A 14,947-nucleotide genomic window follows, 5' to 3' on the forward strand; every position below is an offset into this window, starting at 1 on the left:
ACTCTCCCTGTACCTGTCCCCCTCCCTCCCTCCCTGCCTCCCATCTTTTTCTGTGCTACTTTCATTTTTCTTGAAATATCTGGATTGAGTGCAGTTGACAATTTAAATGGGAGGAAGGTCACTGAACACCTGTGGGGGGTGGGGGTGGAAATGGGGGCCGAACTGTCTAGCAGAATGAATGATATGCAGGAGGAAAAAGAGCTAAAGGACAGACTTTGGGGAGAAAGAAATTGGAATCTGTGATCAATTGGATTTGATAGTGTGAGGGGTGGGGGCTACTGGGACGGACGGTGCTTGGGTTCTGACAAACAATCCAGGAAACCTGATAGAGAGCTGAGTTGTAGATCTGAGCACAGGAGGACATAACTGATGGGAAAGGGTATGTGTGCACATTAAAGGTGAAACAGAGCTTATCTCATGAGTGTAACTTCAAAGTCAAACACAACACGGAGGCTCTGACTTTATCGAGGTAGTTCTTGGGAGGGATGCAGGGCTCCCAGCATCAGTTTCCCAGCAACAGAGACATCAGAGCAACAGAGACATCAGAGTGGAGCTACCATGTAGGAGAAAGGGAGGAGAGCGGGACTCTTGAGGGAGAAGTAGAAATGCAGAATCGTCCCATGCCTAGGTGACCTTGCCCCCATAGCAGGGTAGCCTGGGTCTCAGAGAGCTAAGAAGCCAGCCATGGTTTGGTGTACCTTATTGGCCAGGATATTTGATCTAGGGCATGTGTAGGAGGTGGGCTATAAATGGGTACAATTATTTTATTTAGACTCTGTTTAAAGCAATTAGAAATATAACTATTTGAGTTGATGTTGTCTTGGGGCTACTAATAGCTTCTGACAAGACTGAGAATGATGATCTAAATCTCTTCTTGTATAAAATGTTTACCAAAGAGCATCCTATCTCATATGATTTTTAACATCATGATGCTCAATTCCCATTGTCAACTTGATTGGATCAAGAGACACCATTAATGAGACACACCCTTGAGTGTGCCTGTGAGTGACTCCTCTGAGTAAGGAAAATCCATCCTGAGTGTGGGCGGCACCATCCCACAGGCTGGCACTCCAGACTGAATAAAAAGGGAAGATGGATGCAGCCACCTGAGCACTGTCATCCAACCCCCTTTCTGTGCTCTCTGGTGGGTAGCGCAGATGAAGCCACTCCCGCCGACGTGCCTTCTCTGTTCTGAAGGACTGTAATTCTCTGAAATGTGAGCCAAAATAAACCTTCCTTCCAGTGAGCTGCAGTTGTGAGAAACATAACTAAAACCAGACCCTGTCCTAGTTAGCTTTAGTGATTAACTTGATCCAGCCTAGAGTCACCTGCGAAGGGAGTTTCATTGGAGGGAATGGTCACATCTGATTGGGCTGTAGCCATGCCTGTCAGTTTCGCCAACTGATGCAGGATGGCCCTGCCTCGACAACACCATTCCCTAGTCAGGTGGTCCTGGACCTTATATGAAGGCAAGGCAAGGATAAAGCCTTTGTGTAAGCTATAAAGCAGCATCCCTCTATGGGTTCTGCGTCAAGACTCAGCTTAAGTGTCTTCCCTTCCTCCCGTAAGTTGCCTTTGGTCATGGTATTTATCACAGCAACAGAGATGAAACTAGAATAGATCCCATCTTCCTAGAGGAGATTTTTAATTGCTGGCCTTGGTACGGGTGTACTCCTGTTTTAATGAAGTCAATTTGTTGCTTTTGCTAGTTCATTTTCTCAAAATGAGAAATAAAGTGATCAGGTAGGCTATTTGACTATTACTAATGAGTTTAGTCAAACTGCTTATCTGTTGTATTTTTGTGAACTCAAAAACAATTTTTTTTTCTGGAATACTTTTTAATCCCCTGGAATAGTATTTCACTATGTGATCCTGACTGTCCTGGAACTCTGTAGACCAGGCTGGCCTTGAGCTCAGAGATCCACCTGCCTCTGCCTCCTGAGTGCTGGGATTGAAGGCTTACGCTACCACGCCCAGCTCAATACTTAACTGCGAGTTTCATTTATAACTTTGCTGAAGACATGTCTCCCCGTTTTCCTAGATGCAATATGGTTTAACGAAATAACGTGCATTCTTCCGCATCGTTGTCCAGCCCTGTGCACTCAGTGGATGCCAGAAGAGGAAAATCGACACACAGTCTGGTTCGCCAGTACACTGCATTGGAAGCTCTACATCGCGGACAGAATTTCCCAACAACGTCATTCACCTGCACTTTAGCTTCACATAGAGTAATAATGCCTACGAGGAATCATCTGGTTTGGTCAATGGAAGAGTAAACTGCGTCAGGGCCTAGCAGCATTTCAAGAATTCACCTGAACATTGGGATGACAGTTTTAGCCCACTGCATTCCCAGCCCTGTGTCATGGAATTTTAAAGCTGGGCAGGACCATTAAAATATGATAAAAAAAAAATGGGAGCTGGAGAGATGGCTCAGCGGTTAAGAGCACTGTCTGCTATTAACTCAGAGATCCTGAGTTCAATTTCCAGCAACCACATGGCGACTCACAACCATCTATAGTGTGATCTGATGCCCTCCTCTGGCATGCAGGATACATGCAGATAGTGTTCATATACAATAAGTAAACAAACAAACAAATGTTATAAAACTACAATTTACTTAGATTTGATGAGCAAAATTTATCTTTCAGTTTACATGGAAGAGAGATACTGTTCACTATGACAACATTAGAATAGGCCATTGATCATGCTAGTCAAGGGTATTATGTCAGCCTGTTACAAAATTTCAGAAGGAAATAACAGAATTATCTCTCCCACGCAAAGACGGGATTTTTAAAAAATCTGTCAGATCCTAAATAATAAAGCTGCCAACTGATTGTTCACTGAAGGACAGGGAAAGGGGGCTGGAGGTGTGGCTCAGCCAGGTGGTACTTCCCTGGCAGACAGGAAGCCCCAGCATCATTCAAACCAGGTGTGGTAACATAGACCTGTAATAACAGCATTTGGGATGCAGGGGCAGGGGGACCAGAAATTCAGAAATAGCCTTTACTATAGATTGAATCTGAAGCCAGCCTAGGCTACACAGATCCTGCCTCAAGATAGAAAAGAAAACGAAATAATCTTAAAATTTAGCATATATCTTCACATAAATTCAAATTGTTCCACTGACTGTAAATCTCTCACAAAATTCCACTAAAGGGGGTTTGTAATCTCTCCAGCTTATGCCCTGGAGACGGTCTTCAACAAATGGCCTTTCTAAAGTTATCTAACTATGCTGTTGATGAGCATTTCCAAACTTTATACCACAAAGTTTGTCATAAAAACCTTCCGAGACCAATAATCTTTCAAAGATTGATTTGTGAAGTTAATATCTCGGGAACAGAGCTTTCTAAACGCGCTTTACGGAGACACTTCATAAAAACTAAGGTAATAAATAAACTGCAGTGGCCATATTAATGCCGACCTTTTGGAGAAACTTTATTAGTATTCTTGGAAAACACCTAAGTACCCATGTCCACATTGTATTCTCAACTCCACAATAGTTCCGGGGAACATATCCTTGGTAAGGAACTACATCATCTCACCTGTGGTCCTGATGGCCGCCTTGCCAGTATGATGAGCAAAACTGTAGGGAAAAAAACCCCAAGAACAGTGGACTTAGAGGAGCGGAGTGGACAGAAACATAAATAAGGACAGTACTGTACTTTAAAGACATTGTAAAAAAGAAAAGAAATTGTAATCCCCAAACTGTTCCCTTTCCATTTTACTGTTAAATCATTAGAGTGTTTTAACGAGCATGCATATCTGCTTTTCTATAAACATTTTACATTTTGAATCTGATCATAATCCTCTTCCAGCCATATAATAATACGCCCAGTGACAAATATTTTAGCTTTCCCACACAAAAAAATGTTCCAGAGAGTGCCTACGTCTTCATCGGCAAAAATAACCAAATTTGAATTGATAAATAATCCTTATTCAAGCTAACCTTCAGAAAAGCGAATCATTTTTTTTCTCTTAACAGTATAGTTTCACGGGATTTAATTGGTTTTTTAAAAGGCAAATAACTTCAGCTTTTTTGTAATGAAATGCACGTACATCTTAGGCAACACACGTATATTGGGAAGATCTTGTGTTTCTTAACAGTTTGAATTGAAACATGTTCTAGTTCCTAGATTGTGTGTGTGTGTGTGTGTGTGTGTGTGTGTGTGTGTGTGTGTGTGTTCATGTGCGTGTATTACTCAGCCCTGACTTTTCAAAGTGAGATAAAACCACGTGAATTATGAGAACAATGTGCCAGTAACTAGCCTGAACCACCAAACACCATATGGACAAATTGCAAGGACCCTGGCCCATGAGCAAGCTTCGTTTTCGTACCAGAGCAGATAAATCACCGGGGAATTGCATTGACTCTTTCTGACCAGCAGGGAAATTCTGGCTTCATCTTGCTTCGGGTCCCGTTCCCTGCTCCCCTAAAAAAAGCAACTAGTCACCGAGGACGAATCTGACTCAAATGCATTTTCTTAGTGAGGGGGAAAAGGCTCAAAAGCTCTCAACGGAGTTCCGCTACTTCGGCGTTTTAAAGGTCTTCTTTTTGTTCTCTTAGACTGGAGAAAATAACTTCTCGGTACTGGCGTGCGGGATATTTGAACGTCACAAAAGCACTAGCAAGCCCATTAGCGAAGGCTTTGCGGCGAAGTACATCCTTCCCCCTTCCCGTAAATAAGCTCTCCCCTCTCTTCTGGACTCTGGTTTAAAGCTCGGACTCTCCCAGGAGAAGGACTTCGCCACAAGATGGCACTGACCTGCAGACAAAGGAAATCGCAGTGGCTCTGACTTTTTAAACAGGCTTGTAAATGCTCTCTCCTGGAGTCAAGGACTAGTGGGGTGAGGGCTCGCTGCGTACGGGCCTGACAGCGTGGCTTACGTTGAACTGCTTTTCTTTCCAGAATTCCTAGGCAACACACTCCCGAGGTGTGCATCCGAGGTGCGGTGTTGGGAGGAGGCAGTGGGGGAAACCTTGGGTGATCCTCGTGGGGTGCCGTCACATGATCCAGGATGAGGTGGAGTTCGGCTTTAAGGGGGCGTCTCTTCCTATCTCCCTCAATCTTTAGGGTTTGAGCCAGAGAAATATCAACGGATCTTTCCTCCCTCCGTTGACACTCGTCCCTCTTCCGTAAGGGAGAACAGACGGATTCTTAAAAAGGTAAGTTGCAAGTTAGTGTTTTTAAGGGACTTCTGAGAAATCACTTATTGATGGGGTGAGGTATGAGAGAGGAAGGATGCGGGTGTCTGATCTGGTTGTGGGAACTGAGTGGGGCGTGGAGTCAACCTTTCGCTTTGACTCCCAGTGGAAGTAGGTGGCAGGATGTGCCAGATTGCGAGACAGGTCTAGGACATTACGGATGTGAGACCTCAAAGAGAGCGGGTACCACCCCTAGCGTTCGCGCATCCCGGCCCCCTGAGGATGGGGCTTCCAGATGGAATCCTAAGTTTTCCTCTTCTCCTACACTCTTAGCAGGGGAAGTGCTCGGGTTGGTCTTTCCTGCACCCAGGTAATCTTCCTCATTTTTCTGAAGCAGGCTGGCACCTCTGGCCGGATGGAGATCCAGGAGTTTTCCTGGGTAACCGGGTGGGGTGCACTGGGCAGGGAACACATGCCTTCGCCTGGACCCCGGCGCGTTTGTCGCGGTTCCCACCACGTGGGAAAATGTGGGCTGCTCCAGGTACACAGACCTCAGAGTGGGAGTGCCTCTCCCCCTTTCAGGCTGTATGGTACACCTGGCAAGACTTGAGCCTTGCTTCTTATTTTCGGAGTTTTAACCACCCAGCTCTTAGGCTCTTTTTAGAAAGGCACTCGTGCTAGGTTAACAGGTTAGGGATGAACTAGTTTCGGGGTCGGGGGAGGAGGGGAAAGGTTAGTGGGTATCCTTCCGCACCCCATGTAGATTGCAGAGACTCTAATGTTTGAAGGACCCATGCTGGGCTAACGAGAGAGTCTGACTTCCTCCGTCTCGCGTGGTGTTTGTTTCTACATTTCGGCTCTGTTAATCGCTTATTCGGGTAGAGCAACGTGATAGATTAGTAAGTCTCTCCTCTCCTCCTTCCCTCCTTCCCTCTACTCCCCACCGTGTGTGTGTGTGTGTGTGTGTGTGTGTGTGTGTGTGTGTGTGTGTGTGTGTGTAAAGAGGATTAGGATTAGGAATGGAGGTAATCAAGGAGACGCACATGGTTACACAATACAGAAAAGGGTGGAGAAGCAGGAGTTTTGACGGAGTCTACCTGACTTCCCTCTGACAACTCCTAGACTCTAGGACTTAGCCCATGAAAACCTGGGTGGGGGGGGGGACGGAAGGGCGGTGGGGAGTGGGGGCAGGGAGTGGAGACAGTGGAGATGAGGAGTGTCTCCAACTTCCACTGTTCTTTTAATTGGCGTGCTGTGATTTGCCAGGCACATTTGCGTCTTCCAAGAGGCATAACTGCTGGTAACACGGAAGGAAAGGAAGTGATGGGCGTCTCTGAGCAGGCACCCTAAAGGAGAGAGGGAGAGAGAGAGAGAGAGAGAGAGAGAGAGAGAGAGGGAGAAGCAGAGACACAGAGGCTACTTCCACAGAAAACCCAATTCCTTACCCATCCAAAAGATCCATCCCTGACTACCTTTACTAGTGTTTCCTTAAACTTGTCAAGAGGCAGCTGTCTGTTGAAGAAGCCCTTCCCCCATTCCCCGGAAGGAGAAGGGAATTATGTAAGTCATTTAGATAAGCTGGCAGTAGTTTTGAATGTGTGTTACAAGGCTGATCTTTCCCCCACCCCCAAACAAGTGAAAGAATTTGAAGGAAAAAAAACACAGCAGGTTATGCCTGGAGTACTGCATTTTATGATAGACACAGCACTGTAAACATCCAGCAGGGAAGGGCCAGCTTTCCTCCAAGAAGGAAGGACTAGGAAGTGTTCTCAAGGGTGGGAGAAGGAACTGACTAGCCAACTGTTTCTATATGGAATGTCTTGGAATTCACTCTAATTCTTGCAGCGCTTACAGTGGTAAGGCATATCAGGGAAGAGCAAATGCCAGCTTGTTTTCTTTTACAGAGAATGCGAACTCTCTGAGTAACGTTACTTTCCTGGCCATTCTTCTTTCTGGAACTTATACTAAGGTAAGCACGGCAGACCTCATATCTAATGCAAAACTGACACCCACAGCTGGAAGGTGTATTGCTCCTATACTTAAAAAAAGAAGGGAAGTTTGCATTGTCTTTTATGGAAAATTAAGCTTCTACTTAGTGGGAAACGATTCCTCCCAGGACCTGTCTATAACGGGTGATTTCTCAGGTGACGTAACAGAGATACAGTGTGTTTACTTAACCTCCTTTATGAGAGGTTCATCTTCACAGCCCATGAACTGAAATGAGGTACTGTTTTTATGAATTCCTAAAGTTGCCCAAATAGACCTTATATAAAACTTGTCTTTTCTTCCTCTCCACTGTAAACACATTGCCCTATGCCCCGTGTTCCGTGTTCCCTGGATCATTGCAACCGCCTCCTGATGAATCTCCTCGCTTCTCTTCCTTTCTTAAATGTGGTGCAAGCAGCAGGTATTTATTTAGTGGTGGGGCCTGCGTGCTACGGCATGCAGCATGCACGTCGTCAGAGGACCCTCTTGCAGGAGGCAGGTCGCTCCTTCCACCCTGTCAGGGATGGGAAGCAAACTCAAGTCATCGAGCTTGGCAGTAAATGCCTTTATCCATTTGGGCCATCGTACAGGTCCCTGGAATAATAACAAAAATATATGATTTTGTGTGTTTTACCAAAGGTTCCTCATGTTTAGGAATAAAAGGCAAAGAGTATCCCATTAAACCCCTGCACTGTCGGCTTCTCGTTTCGCCCTCCCTGTGCTCCTCCTTCTAGTTCTGCATTATGTCTCCCTTGTCTTCTTGGCACAGCGGGTGTGCTTCAGCCAGGGATGCCAGCCCTGAGGTGCTTACTTGGCTTCCTACCTCAGCACACCTGGATGTCTGCTGTCATCTAGGGTGCTCAGCTGGCCTTGCTCACCACCCAGGGTTAAACTGCATTTCCCAACAACCCTAGGGCTACGACACTAGGCATTTTTACTAATTTTTTTTTTCCTTGTCCTTCTCTGCCCGGAAGACTAGAGACTCAGGGAAAAGGTCACTGCTCTCCCCATTGAGACCATGCCTGAAAAGAAACAAGTGTCAAGTAAATAGTTGCTCGGTAAATGAATGTTGCTTCAGAAAACAGGTCCCTTTGAATATACAAAAAACACGACTTCCCCCTAGCTACCTGGCCTAAAAAGATGACTGTTTTGTTTTGCATATAGTCATAGATTTTTGCCATTAGTGTTACAGCACAGACTTACACAAAACACGATTCCCATTATGTTCCTATTACAGTGGTCAAGATGTTTTAATTCAAACCGTTAATATTTTCAAGGTACTATGAAGACTGCACAGTGCCTGCCTTAAGACATTGTGCCGGAATCAGTAGAGGCTGATAAAGCTAGGGGTCAGAAGTTATTCAGAGGAGGGGAAGGATTTGAACTGCTGCTTAGATATAACACCCCAAAAATGGGATGGCAGGGATAAGGATTCGGAAGTACAGTGGTAGGCTGGGATAGAACAGAACAGAACATCGAGGCTATAGAAGAACGGAAAGCATAGCCTGGAGAGCATCGTTAAGTTCCGGGGAGAGGCATGGCAACAGGACACAAGAATTCACATCCGCTCGCTGGAGTTCAATGATAGGACGCCGAGAGAAGGCACAGGTGATGAGACTGCACTTTGCTCCTCTGCTAATGTTACTTTAAATAATGAAAAACTCTGTGACTAGCTGGTAGCCTGAAGAGGAAGTATGACACTAAGTTTGCCTGAGTTACTTAAGACAGTTAGAGCTTTCCAAAACTGTGAAGTCATTACCCGCTCCTTCAAGGTTTGCTTTCCCACCCTTGGCTTTGGGATTCTTGAGGCAATAACAGTGTGTGATTATCCCAGATTCTCCCCCAGGTAAGAGGATAGAAGAGAGAGTTAGATGCTAATGACGTCCACACTTGAAGTCTGCCCTTGTTAGGGTTTCTACTGCTGTGATGAAACCCCGTGACCAAAGCAGGTTGAAGAAGAAAGGGTTTCTTTGGCTTACACTTTCACACCACTGTTCATCATCTAAGGAAGTCAGGACAGGAACTCAAACAGGCGGGAACCTGGAGGCAGGAGCTGATACAGAGGCCATGGTAGGGTGCTGCTTACTGGTTTGCTCAGCCTGTTTTCTTCTAGAACCCAGGGCCACAAGCCCAGGCATGACACCACCCACAATGGCCCACCCAGGCTCTCTGCCATAATCACTAATTAATAAAATGCTCTATAGCCCTGCGTACATCCCAGTCTTATGGACACATTTTCTCAGTCAAAGTTCCGTCCATTCAGGTGGCCCCAGCATGTGTCAAGTTGACATAAAACTAACAAGCACAAAGTCATTCCATTACCATGCTTTGATGTTATATAGTCAGATTATATAATGGCAACCATTCATTTTTATCCTTCATCTTATCAGGCCAAATTGTGATTTCACAATAGAAAAGACCTCCTAGTCTGGAAAGAAAAATCGACAGAAGAAAAGTTTATTAGAGCATCACTTAAATAGCAAGGGCATTACTACACTTCACTTTTCTCCTTCTCTTTTCAATAGAAGTAAATCCACAAAATTTTCTTCATTTGTTCTAAGAAAGACAGAGGATGCGGCCCATTAACACAGGCACAATAGCTAGTTAATTAGCATGAGAGATCTCTGTCTGTAATTTATCTTGTCAGTAAGAGAAGTGTGTTGACAGCACACAATGGAGGGAAAATTTAAGATTACAACCAAAATCACACTCTTGTATTGGACACTCGCATAGCTGGGTGAGGAGAGAGGGTATTTCCTTGGAAAAATTAATAGAAATTCCTCGAATTCATCTGACATGCTAGTCAAAATTGTAGTATCTTGAAGTTAGACTCTCCCACACCATGCAAAACCTTCAAGAGGCCTGTCACGCAGTGATCAGCACTTCCATGTATGAAACATTTGGCTTCTTTGACAGCAGTTTCTTCCATTTGATTCAGATTTCGTTCCTCATGGGGACATGGTTTTTTTCTTAAATAATGTACAGCTTTTGGTCTTATTTGTAATTTTATCTGACTGGCCACTAAACTTGGTTCCATATACCCATTTAGACTGTGGGTAACAGCTCTATATTCTGAAACATGTTCTGCATTAAACATCATATGGTTTTTCAAAAGCTCTTCCCCCCCCCTCCCATGACCATACCTTGAGGCTCCACTGTATAGCTCCTTGTGAAGACTTTTGTTTCAATTCTGTCTTTCTAAACAGCCCAATGCATGGCGAGCTGTTACCCACAGCCTGATATCTGCACTCACACTTCTGTTGCAGTCTTCAGTGTTGCTTTGCTTTGTTACATGTTTCTGTCTGTGCATTATGCTGTGTCCTGCACAGTCAGATTTTGGCTATGCCTGAGAATCTGCTGCTGGTACCATTTGCTTAACATTTGAGGGGGGGGGCATGAGACTTACTTTACTGATGTGTAGACCACTGAGAGTCAACATGTGAACAAGTCCAGTTGAAGACATTTTGGGGGAGCTGGGGGTGTAGCTGAGTTGGCGAAGTGCTTGCCTAGCATTCTTGAATCCCTCCCTGGGTTCAAGCCTCAACACTGCCATAAAGTCAGATGTGCTCATAACCCCATCACTTATGAGGTAGAGATAGAAAGATCAGAAGTCTTAGATCATCCTCAGCTGAAAAGTGAGTTCAAGGCCAACTACATGAGAGAAACTGTGTCTCAAAAACAGAAGAGATGGACCTTAAATTTTTTAAATGTTCACCTGACTGTAGGATTTTTAAAAAAGAAGATGATTTTTATAAAAGATTAAAATGTCTTTATTTTCTTCTGTGCCTTAACGTTAGAATTCTGTGAGACAGAATTCACTTTGGCTGCCCCCAGTAAACTTAGTAATGCAACTGGCCTTTTGTTGTTGCTGTTGACAGAGTATTGAGTTCAAGGGAACGAAGAATTGGGAATCATTTTGGGGAATGGATTCCAATATATGGAATAAGAATAAGATGAAGATTTGACCTGTTTTGAAGAAACGTGTGGTCCATTTGTCTAAGCGATAACAAGTAAACCTAAAAGATGAATTCAACACTGTTCTCCTGGGTTGAAAACCACTCAGTGCACTACAACATCTCAGAGAATGCTCCGCTTCTGGCTTTTGAAACCGATGACTGCCACCTGCCCTTGGCAGTGATATTCACTTTGGCTCTGGCTTATGGGGCTGTGATTATTCTTGGGGTCTCTGGGAACCTGGCATTGATCATAATCATCCTGAAACAGAAAGAGATGAGAAATGTCACCAACATCCTGATCGTGAACCTTTCCTTCTCCGACTTGCTGGTTGCCATCATGTGTCTCCCTTTCACTTTTGTGTACACGCTGATGGACCACTGGGTCTTCGGTGAGACCATGTGCAAGCTGAATCCCTTCGTACAGTGCGTCTCGATCACGGTATCCATTTTCTCTCTGGTTCTCATCGCCGTCGAACGGCATCAGCTAATCATCAATCCAAGAGGGTGGAGACCGAACAATAGACACGCCTACCTAGGCATCGCTGTCATTTGGGTCCTTGCCGTGGCGTCTTCTCTGCCTTTCCTGATCTATCAGATTCTGACTGACGAGCCCTTCCAAAATGTAACGCTCGCTGCGTTCAAGGACAAGTATGTGTGCTTTGACAAATTCCCGTCAGACTCTCACAGGCTGTCCTACACGACTCTGCTTCTGGTGCTTCAGTACTTCGGCCCACTCTGCTTCATATTCATATGCTACTTCAAGGTAAGGGAACCCCTCGCCCCTTCCCCTCTCCCCCCTCCCCCCCCCCCCCCGTCGTTTCCCCTCCTGCCGAATTTGTACAGGCGTCCCCAGGAGGCGAATGCTCTAAGTGATCTCACCCTTTCCTTCCTTCATAGATATACATTCGCTTGAAGAGGCGAAACAACATGATGGACAAGATGAGGGACAGCAAGTACAGGTCCAGTGAGACCAAGAGAATCAACGTGATGCTGCTCTCCATTGTGGTCGCCTTCGCGGTGTGCTGGCTGCCCCTCACCATCTTCAACACAGTGTTCGACTGGAACCACCAGATCATCGCTACCTGCAACCACAACTTGCTGTTCCTGCTCTGCCACCTCACAGCAATGATCTCCACCTGCGTCAATCCTATCTTTTACGGATTCCTGAACAAGAATTTCCAGAGAGACTTGCAGTTCTTCTTCAACTTTTGTGATTTCCGGTCTCGAGACGATGACTACGAGACGATAGCCATGTCTACCATGCACACGGATGTGTCCAAGACTTCTTTGAAGCAGGCAAGCCCAGTCGCGTTTAAGAAAATCACCATGGATGACAATGAAAAAATTTGAAGCTGCTGAGAGCATACGGTCCCAGACTACATCTGTGGAAAGCAAGCATAGCCTGATGCATGCTTTCATTACCTATGCTCCCAGGGAATGGAGTGAAATAGGTTTGGAAAGTCCAGGATGCTCTGTGTTTTACTGCTTTTGCTATGGTTGCCATGATTACTTGGGATCAACATAAGTAGACTTTGTAATCTTCTGGCAACAGTTTTGTTTTGACTAGACTTCCTTGGTGTGTGTGTGTGTGTGTGTGTGTGTGTGTGTGTGTGTGTGTGTGTGTCTGTCTGTCTGTCTGTCTGTCTGTCTCTCTGTCTCTCTGTCTTCTGTCTTTGTGCATGTGTGTGAAATTATGCATATGACAAGGATTTTCATATTATATTTATTGGAGAGAATTTCTCTGAAGTATTGTCCTGAGCTCATTTCAGAAGTGGTACCCACCTGGTATTCTCAAGATGTTGGCCTTTCATGATTAGATGAGATTACCAAGACCCTGGACTACCTTTGTTCTATGCTACACATCATCTTGGTCTGTTACAGGAGTGACAATGGTCAAAAGTCACTTTTAAAAATGTGCCGGAGCCTAAAGAAAGTCTGAAGTCATTCAACAGTGGTTTTTGTTGTTGTTGTTGTGTTTGTTTGTTTTCTTTTTTTGAGAGGACTGGATTTGTCGCTCCTAATTGAATTTCACTTAAGATAAAGGTACGTAAAGAACATGTTTTCAGCTGTGAGTATCATGGGGAGCTAGGCCACGCACAAGAATGAAGTGGCCAAGCAGTTCCCCGATTTCAAAAATGTTTCTGACAACCAAAGCATTGCAGGGTAACTAGTAAATTAATTATTATTGCTGCAGATAGATCAATTGCACCCACAGGACTCTACCTAGAGTTTTTGCATCGATCACAAGAGTGTTCAGCACCATCAAGCTTTCTGGCACAAACATGTGACTTTAAGAGCATTTCCAGCTCATATTACATAGAAACATAAGATGCATTTTCCATACAGCAGTGCCTACATAGTAACTAGTATTTAACTCTCACCCTTTATCCGTCATGGCTGAGGACACACAGACAATGTTAAAGAATGTTCACCTCAGCTAGCAGGTATCTATCTGGACCTAGGATTTCATACAGCAGGCCCATCCTAATTTGTATAAACTGTGTGACATGTGGAATTTTATAATCATATAGTATAATATTATAGAGTGCTGAGTAGCTATTTCATAATAATATATTTACTTTCACATATCTTGTCACCATGATTGAGACTCGGAAAAGATACTTTGAAGAACAAGACCGTCTCAATGTATTATACAAAATGTTGGATGTTTGTGATTTTAGAAGGGCAAACATTTTCTGTATTAAAATTGTTTGAGCCTTTTCAGAGGGGTCTGTGTTGTATTTCTCTTGAGCTTCACTTCTTCCCGTCCTATGACTTCCCTTCGATGATCTGGCATCTCTTCTGTGCTTGCTATCATTTTCGCGATGAGATACTGTCTATTCTGTTACCACTGATGGCTGATTCACTTCACTGCTCAAGATTTGAAAGCTTCTTAAAGGCATAGACCGTATGACAATGATGGGCCCACAGTGTATTTAGCGCAGTGACAAGTCATGAGAAAGTTATTTTGAGTGTATTACAGGGGCCGAGGAGCTGGATCGATAGGCAAAAAAACTTGCTGTGCAAGCATATTGCCTGGGGTTGGATCCCTATGCCCATGTATGCAAATGCTGGGTGGGCGTAAACCCAGTGCTCCAGAAGAAGGAAGCCAAAGATCCTTAAGACAAGCTGCTTCGCTGGACTTAACTGTCCCAGCCAGCTCTAGGTTCAGTGAAGTGAAAAGCAACTGGGAAAGACACCCAACATCAGCCTTTGTCCTATCCATACATAAGCACATGCATACACCTTCACCCAGCACAAAACTGCATCTGTACACTCATGGACACACCTATGCACACCGGACATATACAAGCGCCAACATACATATACCTGCGAACATAGAATTTCAAAAACAAGCCTATGAATGAAGGCAAAAATTTCTCCCTTCCTATTCTGTCACGTGGAATTCACATCTTGGTGTTTGTTTTCTTGGATTCGCCTCCTTATGTCCTTCTTTACCAAAGGAGAACTTTCTCTTCTGTTGTATTATTTTACCACTAAATGAAACAGTGATAACATTTAGGTTTTAGGATCTTTCATCGCCAGTTTTGTAAGAAATAGCAATCTTCTTATGGTAGATATTAGTATGAAATCACATGACAACCTAAAGTTGTCCTTTAGGTATCCAAAGGATGAGAGAGATGCAATGTTAGATCCAATTTTTAAGAGTCATTGAAAAATATCACCTTTTAAAGATCCCAAACCTGGGATTCTTACTACTTGGCACATTCCTACTCCCAGGAATTAATGGGAAACTCTACTTAGGTGTGAAGCCAAGTACTGCTGGGGAGTACTCTGAGCACACTGCATTTTTCTGAAGCAGCCCTCTCTAGGAACCTTACTAGACTGTGGATTCCTTAAC

The 14,947-nt window shown here is 44.4% G+C and overlaps 2 protein-coding genes across 7 annotated transcripts in view; one reads left to right on the top strand and one right to left on the bottom strand.

Moving 5' to 3' along the window:
* The window catches only part of NPY5R (neuropeptide Y receptor Y5), a 59,576-nt gene that overhangs the window by 12,827 nt on the left and 31,802 nt on the right, over window positions 1-14,947 (bottom strand). For 2 of the 6 annotated variants that reach the window (XM_084758375.1, XM_084758372.1), the window contains exons 1-2: window positions 4,764-4,877; window positions 3,543-3,583 (exon numbers count right to left, since the gene is read on the bottom strand). The exons of 1 other annotated variant lie outside the window; for it this stretch is intronic. The gene's annotated coding sequence lies outside the window, so the exon portion shown is untranslated. Of the gene's footprint in view, window positions 1-3,542; window positions 3,584-4,335; window positions 4,485-4,763; window positions 4,878-10,535; window positions 10,552-14,947 lie in introns of those variants that run through there. 3 more of the 6 variants (XM_084758377.1, XM_084758374.1, XM_084758376.1) reach the window with 3 other exon arrangements.
* Window positions 5,030-13,809, top strand: NPY1R (neuropeptide Y receptor Y1). The gene is made up of 4 exons (XM_084758384.1): window positions 5,030-5,164; window positions 7,048-7,112; window positions 11,008-11,848; window positions 11,983-13,809. The coding sequence occupies exons 3-4, from the start codon at window positions 11,153-11,155 to the stop codon at window positions 12,433-12,435; spliced, it is 1,149 nt and encodes a 382-aa protein (XP_084614510.1). The 5' UTR covers window positions 5,030-5,164; window positions 7,048-7,112; window positions 11,008-11,152; the 3' UTR covers window positions 12,436-13,809.

Source organism: Acomys minous (assembly GCF_964271855.1).
Source record: "Acomys minous genome assembly, chromosome: 15".
Taxonomy (NCBI): domain Eukaryota; kingdom Metazoa; phylum Chordata; class Mammalia; order Rodentia; family Muridae; genus Acomys; species Acomys minous.